The following is a 23,109-nucleotide window of genomic DNA, read 5'->3' as shown; positions in this document are numbered from 1 at the left end:
TACAGGCAGACAGCAGCTGGCTGCACGAGCTCCTCTCTGGTAGCGTGGAGTTGAAACCAGAGACAGCGCGAGCACATCGCTGCGGTAGTTTTGTTTTTTTAAATAAAAGTAACTGAAAAGTCGCGCGCGGACCGACTCGACGCGTCTCGCGTTCATGGTGACCGACTTCGGACTCTGGCGTAACTACTTGTCGGCGTGAAACGGTCGATCGGAGCGGAAAACAACATTTTTTTTAGCTCGCTCGACTCCTGCATGGTCGCTAGCTAGCGAGCTAACTAGCTTAGCTTCGGCTAGTGGGGGAGAGCTACTTAGCTAGCTTAGCTGGCTAGCGAGGTCCAGCCCAACAAAAAAAAAAAGTTGTTTACCCCCAGGTCGTGGATGCGGTCTCCGACTGAGCTTCTCGCGACTTTTTCTCTGGCATAATAGAGCAAAGGACCACGTTTTCACACTGGATTTAACACCGTGCGCTGTTAGGAGACTAGCAGGATGTCCGCGGAGGTTCAGTGCGTCCAGGTCGGCTCGGGTTTGACAGCGGCCAGCTCCGGCGGAGGAGCGGAGGAGAAGCACCAAAACAAGCCCGAGGGGGCTCCAGAGCAAGCGGGGAAGCCGCCGAAGGGCTCCGAGAAGCAGCAGCAGCAGCCGGCTGTGGCGGTAGTGGACGTCCCCGGCTCCGAGGCGGCTAAGAGCCCCACGGACGCGCACAAGAAATACAAAGAAAACGATAAGGAGAACGAGCAGAGCAGCAACGCCGCCGAGTCGGCTGTCGACGCGGCGAAGAGGAAAGTTGTCGAAGCCCCGCCGCCCAAAGTCAACCCGTGGACCAAGAGGACCACGGGCCGGGTGCCGGTCAGCAACATCAACAACTCCAGCTCCACAGAGAACAAAGGTGAGCAAATTTTTTTTTAAACATTTTTTTTTCTACACGAGGATCGTCGTGACCGAGCAGCGACAACATGGTTGCAGCAACACGTTGCTGCAGCATTTTCTGACAGCTTCACTCCACACAACTTGTAAACCCTCCTGTCATCCCTCATCGGGGATCATTTAAAAACCCTTGAATTTAGTGGGTTTTTTTATTTCAAACTGAATGTCAACGTGTAGATGGTGTTTTCCCCACCATCCCCCCACCTGTGCTCGGGTTGCTCTCCCGGAGCACCACGTGTTGATTGCTGACAACTGCTATACTTCTTTCTGCCCCCCTAACTTAGATTACCACCAGTTTTTTTGTCACTGTGTTGCTGGTGTTTGCTTCAATGCAGCACACGAAATCAACCTCGTGGTTTTTTTGCTGTCTCGGTGTTTTAAAAAAGAAAAAGGAAAAGCAGCCACGACAGCCAAGGCTAACTGCTGCTGTAAAGACACGTTTTGCATGTCCAATGGCCGGGCTGCCTGCAGGTCCTCCCACCAGCCTGCTGCTCCCCCTCTGTCACTAGTGAAAGTGAGTTCACAAGTAGCTCACTACTACTGGATGAGGCTCCTTGGGATATATTTACAACTGCAGGAAAAGTCCATCAGAACCCACATTTCTTAAAAAAAAAAAATCCACATTTTCAAATGAAGTCGAAAGCAACTTATTTTAAAAAATGTCAGCAACGTGCTTTACAAAAATGTTTAATGTAATTATGGTATTTTTTTTATGTTAATTTGTATTATTTTGTTCTTTTTTTTCTGGTTATTTGTTTGTAAGAAAACTAGCCTAAAATATTTTTGCTTTATAAATGCCTTAAATGATCAGTTGATAAACAACATTTTTAATTAGGGCTGATTTTTTTTATTTTTTTTATTGTAGATTTGTATAATCCACAGATACATTTTTAGGTATAAATATCATTAAATGGTAACAAATACTCCATTAGATGCCATTCAATGCCGCTATTTTTTGCCTGACCAGCAGTTCAAAAAAACAAAACTTATTTAATTTAATATAAATAATAAAAACATTTTTTGAGAAGCTGAAACTATTACTTGATCAACAATATAGTTGCAGATAATATATTTGTCTATCCGATGAATCAACATTATAGAAAATGCCTGTTGTCATTTCCTCAGAGACTGTGGCGTCGTCTTCAGATCACTTCTTTTGTCCAAACAACAGTTCAAAACCCAAATAGTCACTTAACATTGATGTAAAATGGAAATATATTTACCTGTAGGGCGTTTAGCAGACACTTGTACACAAAGACTTAACAATAAGAACATTTGTCGGTCGAGACGAGAGTGCAACAGTTTATTGTTATCAGAAATACAAATACAGTCAGTGTTTGTCACATGCACGCTTATAAAATTTAAAACCTGTACACTGTATATTCTTTTAACTTCCACTCCGAATGCAGGTAAAATAAATTAATTCAACAAAATGATTTGTTGTAAACACTATGTACAACATGCAGAATAATACAAACTTCTAAGTAGACTCTGTGTGTGTATTTGTGTGTAATTACTATTTTACTCAAAATCAATATCTCTGTCTAATATATCAATACAAAAACTGTTGATAATAAATGCTTACTATTACAAACGCTGCAAAAATGAAATGGGTACTTATCACATTATGTCGTTGGGGTTAACTTTGTTCTATGTCTGCGTTACAAACTCGGGGTTTGTGGGGTTGGAAAGAGGTGTGTGCTTGTCATGCAAGGAGGGTGTAATGGAAGACACTGTTGCATTGTGGGGAATGTAGGATACAGTGTTTTTTTTCCAGGGTAGCTCTGCCCTCTCCTGCTTTTAACTCATTTTAAATTTCATTAATTTTTCGTTTTTCTTACAAGTTTAACACCAAAAGGAAGGAGCACCCCTTTAATAATCGACTATCAGATATTGATTAGCTTTCTTGTCTAGATTTGGAGGAATAGATAGACTTTTTGTTTCCATTTGCCGATGCTAAACAAACAAACAATGCAGAGTTAAAATGCATTTGCAAGCACACACACATTCACGTAGAATAGGACCAAAAATTAAATAAATAATAAAACTAAACTAACCGGTATACAGATTATTCATCTAATCAATGTATGTTTAGATAAGATAAACATTTAATTTATGGGCAAAGAGGCGGAACAGAACAAATCCAACTGAACATATAAATGTAACTGTGGACAGACTGAGTGGTTAAAAATGTTTAAAGGAACTTAACATGTGAGAATTTAAAGCACCGATTAGTTCTTGCGGTGACATTTATGTGGTGATATAAATGTAACGGCAGCTTTTTGTTAACCTCAGACAGACAAACTTGAGTTGTGAAAGTGTGTCAGAGCAGCGAGCGCCCAGAGGGGAGTTATATTCGACTCTGACGAGAGCGCAGGCATCGTTTTACAAGCGCTGCAGTACAACCCGCTGCAAAGGGTCGCCTGCCGACGCACACGCCCATTCATGTCGAAAAGCCTCTCGGCCACCGCCGCGGCCTCTTATCAATCCCACCATCCCCTGCAGGGCGATAGGCACCGCCGGGCTGCAGCGGGCCACTCCCAGCCTGGAGACACGGCCCCGTACACCGCCTCAGGGCTCCACATGAAACACCCTGGACTCGTTCAGTCACTCTGCTCGCTTTGGGAGGACACTTATTCATTCACACAGAAGGAGTGAGAGCTCCATGCAAGAGTAGATGCCTCGTTAACTTTCCCTTGTTGGGCAACCTCTGAGGCTGGCAACTTGCTCGCTTGGGAGGGGCGGGGCAGGCGGGCTGGTTGTTGTATTCTGTTAAAAAAAAAACCCTGTAGTGACAAGTATGATGAGGCATTCACTTTTTAATTCGTTACCCGTAGATCAACAAAACGCTGTGAAAGTCGTCCGCGCCAGCAAGCCGAGGCCGAGAAAATCCAGCAAGGTAAGCAGTTTTTTCTTTGTGGGATTTTTAAAAATGTCACAAACGTCCGAAATGCAAAGCTGTGTATATATGTATAAGCTGTATATCCGCATGTGTCACCACTTTGTTCTGTTGTTTCAACGGCTAGTGTTTAAACTAGAAACCTAATTTGACGTTGTGGGAGACGGCTGTTTGGTTTTGAGCTTTCCCCGATTCTCACCCGTAAACAAACCGACGTGTTAGTCGCTGTTTCGTATTTCAGCAGCCAAATGTTTAAGTTGTTTGTTTGCTTTTTCCCTGACCCGTTTGGCCACTGTGGTTGTTTTTAATTTAATGGTTGGAGGCGATCCAGATAGTGATAGTTAAAAATATCTGAATTTGAACTGCTGCAGCTGAAACGACTGATTTGCGATATTTTAATGTGACTTTGTTGACGAGGCTGATTTTAACTTTCACACAGAAAAGTGGACGTCTCTTCATTTGCATGGTCAGCGTCGTTAAACCGATGCTGTACTGCCATTCTGTTTAGACAGTAATCGTTACCGCAGTGTTAACACGGCCGTTTGTTTGATTTTGATATTAAAATCTATTACATGCGACCACAACGTGTAAAACTTTAATAACTACTTTTGTTTTTAAATGCAGCTCACTGAGACGCCTGTAATAGTTCAATTTAATAACCTCAATTAATACATTTTGGTCTAATTTTACATTAAATTGTGATTTTAGTGCACACGATATCAATGTTGTCATTATGTGACAATGATTCACTATAATAAAACGTTTCGTACAACCAGGAATTCAGATTAATTTTCTAAATTAAGTTGGGAGTACTCTGGAGTTTGGAGTTTTTACCACTAAAGGCATTTTAAAATATAATTGAATGTAATGGTTTATATTACTGGTGGTGGAAATGCTACAATGTGCAGCGATGCGCTAACAAAGATGACTGTTAGCTTCTTAACTGGATGTAAACAAAGAAGGATTTAAAAAACTATGCAAATGTTCGTTTGAGCTCAAAGACAAATGCGTTTTGGTGGGAAACGCAGAACGTAAACGGAAGCTTTGTTTGCAAGAAAAAATCCACAGGGCAGCCGAATATCCCGAATCTCACTCCCAAAATCAACACGGTCTCTCTAAACACTGGGTTGTTTTTCTTTGCGTTTTAAAAAAGTTCTGCGATCAGACGACATTGTTTTGGAAACGATCTGCATGCACACACGCTGTAGTGTGCATGCCAGGCCAGTAGGTGGCAGTGAAACTTTCTAGTAGGGGGCCTTCTGCTGCATAAGTTAAAGATTGTATAAGATTTTATCGCAAATTGGGATAAAAAAACCCATTGATGGTGGTGAATTTTCATTATCGTGAATATCCTTACGAGTGATAAATAGAGCCAGATTTTTTTTTTTTTTTAACGTAAAGGATGCAAAAACAAATAAACTTTATTTATGGTAAGCTTATTGAAGATTACTTATTTTTCCACTCTTTTGTTTATATTTTAACATTTTTGAAGAGCATAATGAATATGAATGTGGCAAAAATGAGAGAAAAAATAATGACTTATGTTATTTATTTTCTTATATTTTTGCTGAACAAACTGAGCCACTAACGTTTTCTTGTTCCATGTTTCACTAATGGTTATGAAGATTAACTTTCTTTCGTGATTTTGGGTGAACTGGCCCTTTTCAAGGATGATTTTAGTAATAACACCTGTAGAAGAATGATGATTTAAGATATCAGTGCTGCGGTTTTTATGAACTGTGAAGCCGTAACCTCTCGACCGTCCGACCTTGGTCTCATATCAGGCTGTCCAAATTTACAACATTCACAGAGGTGGAAACTCCGGCCTGTTTATCGGAGTTGTTTTCCCCACAGATGGAGCACTGACCTCCTTTTGCTCCACTTTGTGTTTTTTTTTTTTTTTTTTTTTACCAGAAGAGCAGCCAGACTCCATCTGACCCACACGTTAAAATAAATGTCATTTAATGTTTCTTTTTTCTTCTTTTTTCTCCTCGATGTTTAGTCAAGTGACTTCAGTGACATCACAAACTGGCCCACTCCTGGTGAACTGGCCAAAGAGGTAGTGTGTGTCTGTGTGTGTGTGTGTGTGTGTGTGTGTGTGTGTCTGTGTGTGTGTGTGTGTGTGTGTGTGTGTGTGTGTGTGTGTGTGTGTGTGTGTGTGTGTGTGTGTGTGTGTGTGTGTGTGTGTGTGTGTGTGTGTGTGTGTGTGTGTGTGTGTGTGTTTAAACACCTTTTTGACAAAAGCAACAAATGACAGAAACTAAAATTTTATATGTATAAATGTGACGTTTTAAAGCTGAGTCTCCTCTGTCTCCTAGCAACAACAAAATGTCCCCGGCAACAACGGCAAGAAGCCTCCCGCCGCACGCCGCGAGAAGGAGAAGAGGAGGGATCGACCGGAGGGGAAGTCGGACGACGGCAGCGAGAGCAAAGAGAACCAGGAGGCTCAGCCCGACCCGCTGGCGGAGCTGCCCAAAGACGGGGAGTCCAAGGCCGGGCCGGATGCCCAGAGCGCCGCCGTGAAGAAGAGAGGGGGCGAGGGTGAGTTCAATAAGCACACTTTTTTATTTTTTATGAATTAAGCTTCAGATCAAAGTTTGATTCTTCTCTGATCTGTGAAATGCTTCATCTCCAGAACTCAACTTAAAAAAACAAAAACAATGTTCATTTAATTGTTTTTAGCTTTTTAAACGTTGAGTTGTAAGATTTCCCTTTATTTGGAGATCAACGTTTCCCTGATGGCTGCATAGAGGGAGCATGGCCGTTAGCGGTATTGATCACACTGGTTTGACCGCATGCTCCGATCGGATAATCTGGTGTGTTGCACTTCATCTCGTTCACTCGCACCTTTTTCTTTTTAAAATAGACATTTAAACAAAGAGTAACAGGACCAAATGTTTATGACGGCTGATAAGAGATGCAGAACTTCATTACAGTGTCTAAACCAGACAGGAAGTGAAGAGATTTGTTCCAAAATAAGACGAAATCAGCCACATTAGATACCCGTGTGAAAAATGTAAAATATTGTTTTCTTTTCACTAACTGGAGATTTATTCAGCTGTTTTTAGTCATGTGAAGTGTGACTCGATACAAATACGCATAAAAAAAAACAAAATCTCACTCACTCCAGCAAATTTAGCTGAAACCTGTCAACTGAAATAGTTTGAAGCTTTGAATTAATTGGCTCATTCCCATATTTCTTGCTGGGAGTTTGATGAGAAAATATGAAGATGCAGCTGCTTAGCTCAGCCTAGCTTAGCTTAGCATAAATACTAGAAACGGAGATAGAGAGAAATAGCAATTGTGGCTTGTTCATAAAGTTATAAAAAGTCAACCAGCACCTTTTTTTTTCAAAGCTCACTAATTCACACTTTATATTTTGTTTTGTAAGCGGTTTAACCACAAAAACAACAAGCTAGCTGTTTCCAGTCTTTATGCTAAGCTACGTTTTAAACCAAAGATTAGACCATTAATAAATCAGGCTAACATTGATGAATATTGACGGTACTCTGTATTTTATCATGCACCTTTACGTGTCCTGACTCGTTGCTTTAGTATTTTATGTCCCAGTGAGGGTTTGAATCCGCTACACGGAAGTTTGCTAACCAGCGGATCTTAATTTTAGTGACACAGATTGAGGATTTAATTTAGTTTGTTTGTTGTTTTCTTCTTTTTTGGAACAAACCTCTTCACGCTTTGTTTCCGGTGTGCCATCATCGCCAGGTAACAAACGGAAGTGGGTTTCTCTGCCGCTGGAGGACTCGTCCCGGGACGACGGCGGCGACAAGACGTCCGGCAGAGCTCCGGCACGCTCGGACGCTGAGCCCGGCGCCGACTCGCCCGACCCCAAGTCGCCCAATCACACACTCCATAATAACAGGGTGCATGATAGCAGCCGGAGTAAGTGGCCATGCAGCTCAGCTGTTTTCTCTTCAGTCTCTTGTTGTTCGTCTTCGCTTGGTTTCCTCTTCGTGTTTGATCGCCGCTTTCCCCCCGCTGACGTGTGTCTTTCTGGTGTCTGCAGGCTTTTTTCCCATACTAATGCACCGTGGGTAAAATAAATAAATAAATAAATCCCAGAGCCGGGTAATATTATGAGGATGTAATGTATTTATGTTCATTACACAGAACATGAAAGAAAACTGGGGATTTATCAGACAAAATAAAAACACGATGGAGTACAATGCATACTGATGTAAGACATGAAAAACATATGTATCTAATAAAGCAGATAAAGCTTCCTGTAATAATATTCAACTAAATGTGTTGACTCGGCTGAAGTTCTAAAAGTAGTGACTCAGCGAGTTCTTGGAATTAGAAACCGTTCTGGTAACGTTACGTGATTCGTCGGTACGACGTGTGACGGAGCTTCTGTGTTTTTCTCGTCGTCAGGCTGGAGAAGAGAGCCGCGGGACTTTAGCGACGATACCGCCAGCGTCCGCGGTGGGATACGAGGCCGAGGGAAAGGTCGCGGTCGCGGGAGAGGTCGTGGACGAGGTACGTTTTTTAATTCCTTGTAGCAAATCCTCATTAGAAAACAAATAAACACGCCGGTGTTTGGCTCTCGTTATACCATTTCTCATATTTCGTTCCCGTTCGTCCCGCCCCCTCAGGCCGCTATGAATTCTCTCAGAGCTTCCGGGATTCCCAGTCGTCCGACGGCTCCTCTCAGGGCCCCTCAGAGTTCGGCAAAAACAACATGGTCTACTACTACGACGACGGCAACAAGGTCCAAGTCTACCCAGTGGACGAGAAGCTCCTCAAAGAATACATCAAGCGCCAAATGTGAGTGTTATACACTTTACTACTTCGGTAGCAGTCGTGGGCGTGACAGCGTGAAAATCAGGGGGCCAAGCACGCGTCCCTGGGGGGCTCCGGTGTTCAACACTAGAGTGGAGGAGGTGTGGCTGCCGATGTGAGCTGCCCCGGAGCCTGTTTGTGATGATATTTGCAGAGTGAAGGAGCTCAATACCATCAGTTTTATTGGGGGAGAGATTGAGTTTAAATGCTGATCTGGAATCGACAAACCTTACGTCATAATGGAGGTTTTTTCCAGACGGGAGAACTTTTTTTTTATGGGCCAAATTGTGCAATTTCAAGGGATTGTGTTTGTAGCATGTTTAACCTTTAGTCGCCATTTATCAAAATGTAATATTTCCCCATGATGTATTTGTTTTAACTGGGGTTTTTTTTTTGTGAGCGATTGCTATGGTTACTTGTTTTTTCGTCAACAACAAATAACACAAGCAATGAACACTTAAATCTCACAGATTAATGTTATTTCTTGCTCACCTTCATTATCCTGGAGATTCAGCGTTTTAGACGGTGAAAGTCAGGAAACATTCAGGGAATCTGACATTTGAGTGGAGGTCAGGGGAGACGGTGTCCTCTGTGGGTCTGTTGGCTCTGTATGCAGACCGCTGAGGGTCCAGGCGGGCTGGGGGATGTTGGCTTTGAGGTCCCGGAGAACCAGTTTCTCAAAGCACTTCATCAGAATGAGGGTGTGAGCGTCATTCAGACCGGACACATGTTTAGTGTTGACTCTTCCGCTTCGCCTGCTTATAAAATAACTTTTCAAAATGGAGACAAACGTAACGCAGCACAATACAATTAAGTGTCACATTTTCAAAGAATATAAACATTTGCTGATAGAAGCGCCGTTTGATTTTACATTTTCTTTGCAGCAAAAATTGGTTTATGAAGGAGAAACCTTTACTTTGTAACACTCATAAAACGTTTTTCAGGAGTAAAAACCGTTATTTATAAGGCGAGAGTCAAACCAGTGAAGATTGTGAGTCACTGAGGAGCAGTAAAGGCAGCACGTGTAGCCAGTGAAGTTCCCCTGGCGTCCTGCAGGGGGCAGCGTGGCGCTCTGCTGGTGACTGACAGCTCTGGCCTCATTTCAGCAGCAGACTGGGACTATATTTAGGAGTCCGCCTCGCCCTCCACTATTCTGAGTGCTTCGGAGGGGACAGGGGATGAATTATACGCAGGCCTGAGCGAAGAAATGTATAAAAAAAAAATATATATATATATATATAATACTGTGTTTAAGGGGGGAGAAGGGGGGGGGCATTCTTGTCTTCTCCTCTCTCGTCTCCCTCAGCGTTATTCAGGCTGCTCACTCAGCCGGCGTTACTCCGAAACCACGGCTGCAGGCTGTGTGTGTGTGTGTGTGGGTGTGTGTGTGTGTGTGTGTGTGTGTGTGTGTGTGGGTGTGGGTGTGGGACATTACGTGGTGTGACTTGGTGAGACGGAGCTACTAGATTTGGTTTTCCAGTCAGACGATTCCTACTTTTTTCTTTGTGACCCACAAGGAGAATTCAGAAGCGACAGTTTGACATGAATAAATGTGCCGTCTGCTGCACAGTGACCCTCGATGCAAACGTCCAACTAACAGTACGACACCAAAATATGACTCTAGCAGTGAGTCACACACCACCACTGTTACGTTTGCCTTGTGAGTTTAATTGAAATCAAATAAGAGGAGCTTAAATACGAAACAATACAATAATTATAGCTAAACTATTCTTCTACATATACTCTGGTCGGCTGTGCACCCCCTGAGTTTCTGTAACCGAGCACCCTTCGGTGCACGAGCACTCGGGGCCTTTCAGACACGACTGTCACAAATAGTTCACTGATGAAAGCACGAGCAACGAGCCACCCGGAGTTCACAGAGACGAGCGATTTTGGAAAATCTGCATTTGAGGACATATTTTTGCAGCCAAATCAAATTGTTTGCAGGATATTTGTTTTTATTGTAATGCATTTAATACTTTGAGTATTATGTGAGCTATGAGCGCTGACTAAATGCATCCTCCTCTTCCTCCTCCAGTGAATATTACTTCAGCCTCCACAACCTGGAGCGAGACTTCTTCCTGAGGAGGAAGATGGACGTGCAGGGCTTCCTCCCCATCTCCCTCATCGCCAGCTTCCACAGAGTTCAGGCCCTCACCATGGACATCAGCCTCATCATGGAGGTAACGGCACAACACATTTTATTTATTCAATAATAAAACAAATATATATAAGGCCTCACTCTAGAAAAAATAATGAAAAAAAGGTTTTGACTGATTCAAACTGAACTAAATGAAGAATAAAAATGAGTAAAACGTGATCACTGATGTTTTCTTCTAAAATGGCAGCGAACATGAACCCAGCCAACAGGCACTTTGAATTAACTTAACTTTTACTGACTATTGAAGTAGGTAAATAATCATCCACTCTTATTAAATCTACTAATCCGACGTGTCTCCAGGCCCTGAAGAGCAGCAAAGAGGTGGAGCTGGTGGACGAGAAGATCCGCTGTAAGATCGACCCGGAGCGCTGGCCCATCGCCGCCCCCTCCGTGGTGGGTTCCCCCCGGACCGACTTCTCCCAGCTCATCAACTGTCCCGAGTTCGTCCCCCGACAGACCGTCAGCTCCACCAACGCCGGTCAGTCTTCATCTCGGCTTCTACTTCTGTGTTTAGAGACCGAAGGGAAGATCATCACGCCATGAATGCTCACTAGAGCGCCGAATGTGGATTAATCCGCCGTTGAAAATAGTCCTTCCTTACTGTTTCACTACAGTGAACAGTAAGGAAACTACTGAGCCTTTTTTTTTTTTTTAATAAAACTTTATTATTGTGAGCAAGATTTACACCTTCAAGCAGTAATTTTCGATTTTCAAATAGAATTGCCAGAAATTAAACTTTCCTCTGATATATCACTTTACATTTTATTAGTCTTTACTATATTTGTGTTTTGGATTATTATTTTCTTTTTAACTGAAATGTCATTTTGGGCTGTGAATGTATTAATTGACAAGATGTGGACGTTATTGTTGACCAAGTTTCCTGGAACGTGATCCGACCGAGTGTTTTTAAAGCGGCGCTGAGGCTCGTCTGATGATGTTGTGATGTGTTCGGGTTCCTCAGCTTCATCGCCCGTGACGGAGACTCCTCCCCCCGAGTCCACAGAGCCTCAGGACTCTGCCGAACCCGGCTCCTCCGGCCAGGAGTCGCTCCCGGCCGAGGTTCCCTCCCAGCCGGACCCCGACGCCTGGATCCAGGTGGAGAAACGCCACCGCCCGCCGCCCGGAAAGGTAGCGAGCAGCTTTGAGCCTCCAGCTTCCTCCTTCAATCCCTTCCTCTGTTTCTCATCACATCCTCTTCCTGTCCTCCGTCCTTTCCTCCCGTCTGTGTCCTCCGTCTTTCATCCGGCAGCAAGTCGGTGATGATGTGTGTGTTGTCGACTCTTCTCCTCCATCTGCGCTCCAACCCGACCTCCTCCCTGACCTCCTCCCCTCTGCAGTTGAGTTCCTCCTGCTCTCTTTCCCTTTATTTTATTCCGAATCATCACTTCTTCATCTCTGTGCTTCTCATTTACTCATCAAGCTTTCTTCATGCCGTCTTCACATCTGCTTCACCGTGTTTTAGGTCTTTTATCTTTTCATCCCGTTTATCCGTGTCATGTGACTTACTCGGTTACAGTTGGAGTCACCCTTTTCTAACATATTTAGTCAGAGGCAGGACGTGATGATCTTAGCTTCCTCCTCCCTCCAACTTACAGGAATTGTTTAGTCTTTTTTCATATTTGTATGACATATTTTATGTCATGTAAATATTGTACTTTGTATTCGAGGAAAATAAAGATCAAATAAAGATGACAAATTTAACAAAACGATTATGAGGTTTACTCCTCTTAACCAATCAGATGGAAAACGACGTTTCCCCAAATGTGGAACTGTCCCTTTAAACCCCCCATCCCGTCCTCTGACGCCCTTCTAAACTGTCATGTGACTCCCAGGATCGTGGCGAGGCGCCTCCCAGCGCCCACCAGCCTCCTCCGCAGGCGGCGCCCGACCAGGAGGAGCTGGACTTCCTGTTCGACGAGGAGATGGAGCAGATGGCGCCCCGGAAGAACAAGTTCACCGACTGGTCGGACGAGGACGACTCGGACTACGAGATGGACGACAACGACGTCAACAAGATCCTCATCGTGACGCAGACGCCCCCGTACATGCGCAAGCACCCCGGCGGCGACCGCACGGGCAACCACGAGTCCCGCGCCAAGCTCACCACCGACATCGCCAAGGCCATCAACGACGGGCTGTTCTACTACGAGCAGGACCTGTGGAAGGAGGAGGAGCAACCCGAGTCCACCAAGGTACGGAAACCAGATCTATAATAATAATAGTAAGAATCTAGCAATAAAATAGCAGATCCAAATTTAGTAAAAATGCTTTCAGAACATTTAGCGTTCTTTGGCATGGCAGTAAATAAAGAATATATATCGGTTTAGGGAACCGTAACTTGTCGGAGCAGGTTTGTCACAGAAAGTTGGATAACAGAACTGACAGGTAGAGAATAAGTTACCTGCAACACGTCTGAACAAGCACAGAAACGGCAGCTGCATGTGTCTCAGCAACTTGAACTTTATGATTTGACTTCCATATAGAAATATCTCTGAGACCATTAACACTGCAAATAAAAATTGCAACTTTTTTCTCAGACGCAACTTAAGGTTTAATGTTTGTAAAGTAACATTTTCTCCGGTTTCACGTACTTCGGTGCGATCGGAGCGCTTTAGTCACCTCTGTAAGTCGCTGAAATCACCACTATTTTCATTACAGTTCATCACCCAAAGGTGCTCAATGAATTTCACTGAGCTGTATTCACTTGATGTAGCAAGATGCACATCGGCTGGTTTACTACAGTGGTATGAACCCAAAATAAGCAATTTTGTTGCGTTTAATTTGCGGTTAAACAGATAAAAATGATGCTGAAGTAACGACATAATGATGGGGGTCAGTAAAAAGTCTTAAGTCTGGGTTTGTGAGGTCTGTCTGCAAGACGACAGGCAAACAACTTTTAAAATGCTCGTTTTTTGAATAGAGTCTGGTGCTAGGCTATGCTAACGCTGTAGCTGCTCCATCAACACTTAAAATAACGCTATCTAGACATAAATACAGCAGCAACCTTGATGCCATTCATACACATCACAGAAGTTTGATCCTATTGGAGGCAACATCAAAAGTTTGAGTTACGTCAGGTATTTAATATTCCGTTTCTACACATAAACAGTATAATATTAAGCTCACTGTAAATACTTACTTTGTTAATATTGGCTCTCAGCTGTCCAACAGTCAGTAAACCGGATCGTTCTGGTTCTTTTGGCCTTGGCAGAAAATGATTCACTTCCTGTTATTGAATCAGCTCCCACGTTGTAAACTTTTACCCCGAGGGGGTCACGGCGGCGTCACATACGCAAAGTGTTCTTCGTTCTTATTTGGCAAACTTACAGAAAATTCGATGGCGAGTTTTATGACCCTGTTGCGTCAGAGCAGCGGGGATGCAACTTTTTCTTTAACCTTTTATCACACTGACATTTTCTGCCATTACTCACCATTTGTCCCAGGAACTTAAAAATATCCTTTTTCAATAACTCTTATTCCCAAAATATAGATTAATTGTGCAGCCATGAACCCACATGTACTGTAACATGACATATATGAACTAAAGAGTGACATCATCAGCTGACGGGCTTCAATAAGGCAGCGGTCCTGCTGAGGGTCCTGACATTTAATCAAAATATGTCTGATTCTTGATGATACATGATGCACTCTGGTGGTCTTATCGCCGCCTTAAAGCGCTTTGAACACGTTGGACGCGAGACTTTGAGACGGAGCTGTTGAATCTCCTGCTGGAGACAGAAATAAACTCCTATTTATCACCATTCCAGCCTCCAGGCTGCAAGTGTGTCACTCTGCTGCTTCCAGACACGAGTCGCCCGCTGTTTTTTTTTTTAGAGACACTCGTCTGCAGGTTACACAGCGTTATTATTATTATTATTAGCATGCGGTTGTTACTCGTCGCTCTTAGCAACGCAGGTACAGTAATGGACGTTAATCAGCTGGTGGAAATCTGATCGCTTCCGTTTTGTTTTCAGTCACTTAAAGAAGCTTTTAGTCGACGTGAAAGTGCAGCGTTATTGCAGGAAGTAAAAGTTGAAAAGGAAAATAACATTTTAAAGTGATTGAAGAGGTTTTAGTTTTGGGATTAAAACACCAGCACATCTTTGCTAATCTACACCTTTTCTCTAGAAATACATTATTTTAACTCAACTTTTTAAATTGTACAATATTTACGTATCTCACTCTGAAAAGTCTGCACTAACTCTGAAGATAAATGTGATTTTTTTAACTGTACAGTAGGTGGGACTCCACTAAACAGCTGTCGTACTAATAAAAAGGTACGTTATGTACAAATGAATAGAAAGGAGGATTCTGGTCAGCGACGGCGAGTTTTTTGAGCCGTCAGCTCGTTTGTCGGCTCAAAGGTCGTCACCAATGTTGCCACATGTGAGAAATGTCACTCCTGAACACACACACACACACACACACACACACACACACACACACACACACACACACACACACTTACATACACGAAGGTCACCTGGTTTTTTCTTTTTCCCGACGCCGACGTGTAATGTTCAAAGTACGCTGCACATCTGCTGTGTGTCACACAAGCTCGACGCGGCAGCCGACGCTGGTTTTTGTGTGTGTGTTTTTTTTACCCCCATGTCGCTGTTATCAGTTCAGACAGCCGTAACTGAGCGAAGGCATGTCTGAGGTCAGCGCAGGAATAATGCTGGTCGTATTCAACGCTCAGTCCATCACCAGTAACGCTGCTTTTATCTCGTTAGTGTCACAATTCAGAATGTGTGGAGCATTTATTGATTATTGTTGCACACACACACACACAGACACACACACACACACACACTTTAAAGAAGGAAAAAATAACTTTAACATGAAAAGAGAAAATGACAAACAAAATAGAAAACTAAGCCGACATAATAAAAAAAAAATACAACCAGAAAAATGACAAGAAGCAAACAAACTAACCAATAAGTAGAAAGCAATCCAATAAAAAAAAAATACTAATATAAATAGAATATATGTATATATATATATATATATATATATATATATATATATATATAAATAAATAAAAGAAGAGGAACCAGAAAAGACATAAAGTCTGACAAAATGATGTTTCGTTTCTTGTTTTATTTTCCTTGTTATTGAATGAATAACGTGATAAACTTCCCTCTTCTGGTTTTTAACAGCAGGAAGCGGAGAGCTTCAAGAAGCTGAACGTCATCAGTCAAGATGAGTTCGAGACCCTCGCCCCCAAAACGCCCGTCGAGCCGAACCAGGAAATCCCGCCTCTTCTCCTGCCAGGTGGGTGACGTCCTGTTTGCTGCATTTTAAACGCCAAAAAAAGGCCAATTCCATCCTGAAAGACTCATCACGCCCCGATCACAAACTGTTTGAACGGGCAGGAGAAACAGATCCATAAAAACCAGGACAAACGGACTAAAAAGCCGTTTCTACCCAACGTTATCTCAGTGAACGGTGCTACCAAAGCATAGCTTTCATGTTTTACATCTTAGAATGTGGGTGGGATATGTGTGGGGTGGGAGGTTTTTTTATGCACTACACGTCCATAGTGACTTTTTACTTATTTATTGCTACTTTTGCACTGAACAAGGAATGCACTTAATTTCGTTGTTAGAATGACAAATAAAGATATTCTATTCTATTCAGTCCTCTAAGTATTTCTGATGTGGTGTCTCCTCAGTGGACAGCGGAGCAGAGTTGTCCCGCTCGCTGCCGGCGACGGTCCCGGAGTCGCCCAGCGCTCACCAACCCCGGACCCCCAAAACGCCTCGCACCCCCGGGCGCCAGGACCCCAACAAGACGCCACGCTTCTACCCGGTCATGAAGGAGAGCGGGACCATCGACGGACAGGTGGGATTAGATGATAATTTGGGGACACCCTGCAGTGACTCTGCAGACCCCCGAGGGGTCCCGGACCTCCTGTTGAAGATCTCAGTATTACACAGTATTTCCATCAGAACAGCTTCTTGTAACACGCATGTGTCGTTGTGATTCCCGTCCTGCAGACGCCGAGGAAGAAGAAGACCCGCCACAGCTCCAACCCTCCTCAGGAGGCTCACATCGGCTGGGTAATGGACTCCCGTGAGCACCGGCCGCGCTCCTCATCCATCAGGTCCGCCGCTCGCTTTCCTCCCAATATTATTTTCACCTCCTCGAGTCATTTTAATACGAATTGATCAGATATCTACAGTTTTTTTTTACCATATTTTTGTAGCTGTTTCTGATTCTTACCGATCAAGCACTTATTTTTCTGATGAATTAATTCATTATTTTGTAAAAGCCCAACACAGCACAAGTCAGAACCAGTATACAAAGACATACAAACAGCAAGACAAGAGATCAAATACATACGTTGTCCAAATGATTTCAATTCAAGGTCCTTCAAGATCATATCAAAGTCATTTTTTAGGATCAGGTCTGGCAGTTTCAAATCCTTCCTTCCTTTTGATCTAAAAAATTCCATTAGATCAAGATGAGATTGTCAAATATCTCAGTTTGTTTGAGTCCAAAACATAAAGAATATAACATTTAACATGAAAGGAGCCGTAAATCCTCATGTTTAAGGGCTTGACTTTTTTTTCTGATGAACTCTCACCGTACATGACAGCCGGCGTAGACTGCAGGGAAGAATAAAGGCTTAACGGATGCACTAAATAAAAACTGTTTTCTCCCCCTGCAGCAGCTCCAACGCCTCCCCCTCAGAAGGAGCTCCGCTGGCGGGGAGTTACGGCTGCACCCCCCACTCCCTCCCCAAGTTCTGGCATCCATCCCACGAGCTGCTGAGGGACAACGGCTTCACCCAGCAGGGATACCACAAGTACCTCCGACGCTGCCTCAACGGTACGTTCTCACCACCACCTGTTTTTAACAATCACAAGAATTAGACTGATCGGTTTTTTTTTACTCCACAGAGAGGAAGAGGTCGGGGGTCGGTCAGTCTCAGGAGATGAACACTCTGTTCAGGTTCTGGTCCTTCTTCCTGAGAGACAACTTCAACAGGAAGATGTACGAGGAGTTCAAGCTGCGAGCCCTGGAGGACGCCAAAGAAAACTACAGGTGAGGAGAAGTTCAAAGGCCTGTGTAGCATTCCCTCACCCCCTCAGAGAAATACGGGATTTAATTCAATCAATCAAACTTTAGTGCAGTTCAAAGTCCTGAATAGATATAGATATTATTCTCAGACTGACGTGCCGAGAAACACGACTGCATGTGAGACAAAAAATAAATAAATAAAACTAAAAGCTGTAATAACAGTCAATATAGTGAAACGGTGTGAAATAAAAGAAATGGATACAATAGAAATGAAATACAATAAAAATGTGATAAAAAAAAAAAAAAAATGTATTTATAAAATTATGTAAAATAAAAAATTCTCAGTTGGCGACACATCGCCTCAAGTTCCAGATGATCAGTCAAAACTTTAACTTGCAGCCGTTTAATTAAAATAAAATGACTCAATTAAAACTCGCGTTATCCCATCATTTGTCCCCGTTTTGACTGGGAGACCCCGTAGCGGCAGAGATTACGAGATGCTCCATTGTGAACACGTGTGAAAATACTAAATATTTGTAAGGAATGCGACACACACACAAAAAGGGTGTGTCACTTATCCTGGAGGCCCTGAAGCTCACACGAGTGCAGAAAGCCTTCAATTAAAGTCCTCCATCTCCTCTCTGTGTAAACTTGACCGGCCGATGGGCCCCTCCTCCCTCAGTCGGCACCTGCAGGCGGCGTTGCACCGCGGGAGGCGTGGCCGGACGTTTGTGTTTTCTGCCAGAAGCGTTCACCTGCCAGACCCGCATTCCTGCCTTCGTAGCTCTGACAGCTACGTCCACTTGATTAAAAAGAGTCGACTCGTCCGTCCGGTTTCCCCGTCGCGTCTTCTTTTTTTTTTTTTTTTTTACTGTTGTGGATTGTTGGAGGGAATAGCTGCTACGCCACAGATCACACCACAAAACCTCCACCGGTTCACGATGCACCGCTTCCTGTCTCTGCTGGAACATCTGGGATACCATGTGCAGACTTGACCTCCGATCTCGGGGCTTTTATTGTGGCGGGGAAACTCCACTAAACTATAACATCCCGTCCATGCCAATAAACTGTCTGTCCCCCCCCCCCCCCCCCCCCCTGCAGGTACGGGCTGGAGTGTCTCTTCAGATACTACAGTTACGGTTTGGAGAAGAGGTTCAGGGTGGATCTGTTCAAGGACTTCCAGGAGGAGACCCTCAAGGACTTTGAGAGAGGTAATTAACATCGAACCACAAAGGTCCCAGATTACCCGTTTAAAAAATAACTGGTCACTGTTACAGCATGTCAACACAAAACTCCTTTTTTGGCATTTTTTTCTTACAATAAAAACGTGAATTTAGGGTTGCAGGAGTAGATGCTGCTACGAGTCGTGGAGCAGGAGGCCAAAGATTTAGTTACATAGCAATAATAATGATGATGTACGATGACGAGAGTCAAGAACATGGAATAAATTATAACAAATATGTAGAACATAACTGTGTTTGAGCCGTACAGTTTTGTGCAGAATGGCACTATAGAATGGAACTGTTGTAATCAGTTTAATAAATGCTTAATGACACAGTGTTGTAATATGTAAATATTTAATTACCTTGAAACCTTGAGTGAAATTAAAGGTAACATATCTATAGATATCTATATGTATATGTATCTCTTTAGTGCTTCTCAAACCTTTCATTCATGGTTCAGAAGCAGCTTAAACATGTTAAATAATACTGACATTTCTCCCGTAAACCAGCTTGACCCAACTTAAAAGTTCACTCAGCAGATTTGACCCTCTGAGCTGAATGTGTGAAATAAGGGAGAAAAAAAACAGGGCTTAAAGTGGATTTCTCAGACCGTTTGAGCGCCGACGGACTCGCTGAAGCAGAATGGAGCAACGACTTCAGCAGCCACTTATTTCCAGCCGAGTTATTTCTGTGTTCAAACCCGATCCAACGCTCTGAAAGTCGACCGGCGAACGTCACCGGCCAGATTCTGTTCTAGTGAGTCACGGCCGGCTCTCATAATTGAAGCCCTCGTTAAGACGGACCTCACACGACTCGTTTCCTTATCTTCGGTTATTTCAGTGTCGAGGTTTTATCTGATAAATGAGAAAATGAATCAACTCTACGGTACGAGTGATGTGGCTTTTAGACCGTTTCCACATAGAGAACCGTATTTACATTCCAACCATGACATTAAGTATTTTAATCGCTCTAATCTGGCTAACAATCCCACAATGCACTGCATCGCTTATATTATAATATAAGCTTATATTTGTTCTACATTAAATACATGCAGTTTTCCCCCTGTTTTCCTCTGATTTTATATATATAGATAGATAGTTAGATAGTTAGATAGATATAGATATAAAAGTATATGTACTTACTTTATTACTATAATATCTTTGCTGTAGTTTTATTCTGTTTTGTTTCTTGTTTTTGCTCTTTCCTCTGCTGCTGTAGTTCCTTTAATGTCTGCCTATCTCTTAAATCTGATCGTTTTTTATTAAGTTGAGCAAAGAAATTTGGTCTTTTTTGCATATATCCAAATAAAAATCCCACCAGCAAAGATCCAGTTGTGATCCAAGGAAAAAGCCTGCTGTATTTGCTGACTGTGCACTGAATGAGTGGTGGTGTTTCCTGCTGCAGGTCAGCTGTACGGACTGGAGAAGTTCTGGGCCTTCTTGAAATACTCCAAGATGAAGAACCAGCCCATCGACCCCAAGCTGCAGAAACACCTCTCCCAGTTCAAGAACCTGGAGGACTTCAGGGTGGTGGTGAGTCCACATGGATCAGGTCTACACAGAAACATGAGTATCAAGGTCAAATATCACACATTTAATTCACTTCAACTGATAACTGGGCAGGTTTTTTATTCATAAAGTCAAGGATATTCCAGGCACGTTAAGTAAACATGGTGCTTGAACTACAATTTAACACATTTAGCTGCTGTACGTCTACTTTTAGACATTTAATCCTTGCACTGTTACGTATTTAACATGATTTATTATGTAGTTATTATTATCATACATTCATACACACAGGATTGATCTATTGACTTTATTATTGTTGCCATAAATAGTAATCGTGATATAATTAAATTATTATTAACTAAACAAACTGATATACGGCTTCAGGAAGTCTGTAATCTATCAGAGTAGTGAGTGACGTCTGTAGCTCACAGAAGCTGATTTTGTTGACTTGAAAATCAATTTCATGTTAGTTTTCATGGATGTAGCGTGAAACCGGTCCGCTGAGCTCTGATTGGCTGCCTGTTCATATTGGCCCGTCTTCACATCGTGACCTCTGACCTCTTGTGTTCTGCAGCCCCCGATGGGAGAGGAGGGAGGCAGGAGGAGACGTCACTCATCCTCGGCCGGGGATGAAGGGAGGCGTCGGCGACATCCTTCCAACACTACCTCAAAGCCCACGCAGGCGCCCAAATCCACCGCCGCGGCACAGAACGCTGCCAAAGACAACGCCCAGAAAACAGCCGCCGCGGCCCAGGGGAAGAAGGCGGAGCCCGGAGCCGTGAAGAAGGAAAGCGTTGCACCAAATAAGTGAAGCTCCCCGCCTGCAGGCGGCGGGGTTCGGATGGAAGAGATGCAGAGCGAGGGCGGCGGCTGCAGCAGCTCTGAGATCAGCTGAGAGGGTTCTTTTCAGCGGAGGTGAAAACGGCGTGGGAATGAAGAGAGACCGAGCGTGGTTGATGTAATTTGATTGTTTTTTTTTTTTTCTATCTGTGCATTTCATTTTGATGCAAGCAAGCTTACGCTGTGAGCCTGACAACTCGTAACGTTTACACAAACAAAACTACAAAAAACTACAAAAAAATGCATTCCCTGCATTTTGCCTTTTTATTCTCTTGATGCCAAAATTCTTGCAACACTTTTTTTTTTTTTGACCACAATCTGTAAAAGAGCTCTGGTGTGTGCGTGTGTGCGTGTGCGTTTGCGTGCGCGTGCGTGTGTGTCCGTGCGTGTGCGTGTGTGTCCGTGCTTGTGCGTTTGCGTGTGTGCGTGCGTGCGCGTGTGTGCGTGCGTGCGTGTGTGTGCGTGAGTGTGTGTGTGTGCGTGCGTGAGTGCATGAGTGCGTGTGTGCGTGCGTGCGTGCATGAGTGTGCGTGAGTGCGTGCGTGCGTGCGTGTGTGTGTGTGTGTGTGTGCGTGTGAGTGTGTGTGTGTGTGTGTGTGTGTGTGTGTGTGTGTGTGTGTGTGTGTGTGTGTGTGTGTGTGTGTGCGCGCGCGCGCGCGCGCGCGTGTGTGTGTGTGTGTGTGTGTGTGTGTGTGTGTGTGTGTGTGTGTGTGTGTGTGTGTGTGTGTGTGTGTGTGTGTGTGTGTGTGTGTGTGTGTGTGCGCGCGCGTGTGTGTGTGTGTGTGTGTGTGTGCGCTCGGCCCGTCGAACTGTGACTCTAGTTTGCCAAGATGAGAGAAACCAGATCGCCTTGTGTGCCTTAATCTGACTCACCGGGAAGACGATCGCAGACTCAAAAAATAATCCAAATTTCACTTTTTAAAGCTTCCCCAGTCGATTATTTGGGGTTTGAATGTGTTTTAAAACCCGACACCACTTTGCAGGTTCTTGAGACGGAAAATGTCTTCTTTGTTCTTCTTTTTTTTTTTTTTTTTTTTCACCGTGACAATCAAGTTGACGGCCGCGGTCACAAATTCGTGAAGGACCTGACCCCCCGAAGGCTGCCGCTCACTAACGTCGCAGCTAAACGTATCAAGTTTTGGGTTTTAAATTAAAACCTGCAGGAATTATGAAAAATTTAATGCGGGAAGTTTTACTTCAAGTCCCGTTTTACACCCAGAGGTAGTATAATTTATTGTTTTATTCTTGTTTTTATTTTTACTTGATTTGATGGAGTAGTCTTAGGTAATCATTGCCGTTTTTAATGGCTTTTGCTATTGAATATATATATGAATATATACATATATATATATATATTAAAAAGGATTTCTTTTTTGCTGGAATTATGGGTGTGAAGCTAGTGTCATAAAACTACATTATATTGTTTAGCTTATTTCATAAAATGTTTGAGGCTTTGTGCTCTAGAGCACTTAAATCATTAACTTTCCCTTAATTTCGTCGATGGACTTAAAAGAGGTTTTTAGAGTTGAATTTAAAGAGAAAAAAAATATGTAAATACTATAAAAAATAATTTGCTATTCAATTATTCTTTTTTTGATTTTAAGAATTGATTTGTTTTATCGGTAGCGTGGTTTTGAGCCTGTTTTAGGATAAAAGTGATGCATGTCGATGTCACGGTCTTGAATTGTAAAATGCAAAAAAATATAAAACAACAGTTGATTGTACAAA

General features: G+C 43.2%; 1 protein-coding gene across 4 annotated transcripts; it reads left to right on the top strand.

Annotated features, from left to right (window-relative positions):
- The first annotated feature begins 31 nt into the window (after positions 1–31).
- On the top strand, positions 32–23,109 carry larp1b (La ribonucleoprotein 1B). Of its 4 annotated transcripts, none has more exons than XM_084012569.1 (20): positions 32–886; positions 3,762–3,823; positions 5,826–5,882; positions 6,142–6,364; positions 7,547–7,723; positions 8,216–8,320; positions 8,437–8,608; positions 10,662–10,806; positions 11,085–11,262; positions 11,746–11,912; positions 12,034–12,120; positions 12,617–12,976; positions 15,947–16,058; positions 16,459–16,628; positions 16,784–16,890; positions 17,458–17,618; positions 17,690–17,834; positions 18,912–19,021; positions 20,438–20,565; positions 21,116–23,109. In XM_084012569.1, the coding sequence occupies exons 1-20, from the start codon at positions 487–489 to the stop codon at positions 21,350–21,352; spliced, it is 3,303 nt and encodes a 1,100-aa protein (XP_083868695.1). In that variant the 5' UTR covers positions 32–486; the 3' UTR covers positions 21,353–23,109. The 4 variants fall into 4 exon arrangements, with proteins under 4 accessions (XP_083868695.1, XP_083868694.1, XP_083868697.1 ...); XM_084012568.1 differs by having other exon boundaries at positions 15,944–16,058; XM_084012571.1 differs by lacking the exon at positions 7,547–7,723 and having other exon boundaries at positions 33–886; positions 15,944–16,058.

Source organism: Eutrigla gurnardus, assembly GCF_963514095.1.
Source record: "Eutrigla gurnardus genome assembly, chromosome: 7".
Classification (NCBI taxonomy): Eukaryota; Metazoa; Chordata; class Actinopteri; order Perciformes; family Triglidae; genus Eutrigla; species Eutrigla gurnardus.
The sequence above is the reverse complement of the archived record's forward strand: the minus strand, read 5'-3'. Positions and strand labels throughout refer to the sequence as shown.

What these genes read in the sequence shown, in the direction of transcription:
- larp1b (XM_084012568.1), top strand. Translation starts at nt 487, where the DNA reads ATGTCCGCGGAGGTTCAGTGCGTCCAGGTCGGCTCGGGTTTGACAGCG. An exon ending in GAAGAAGAGAGGGGGCGAGG is followed by an intron (nt 6,365 to 7,546) that starts GTGAGTTCAATA and finishes CATCATCGCCAG; the next exon opens with GTAACAAACGGAAGTGGGTT. An exon ending in CGGGAGAGGTCGTGGACGAG is followed by an intron (nt 8,321 to 8,436) that starts GTACGTTTTTTA and finishes CCGCCCCCTCAG; the next exon opens with GCCGCTATGAATTCTCTCAG.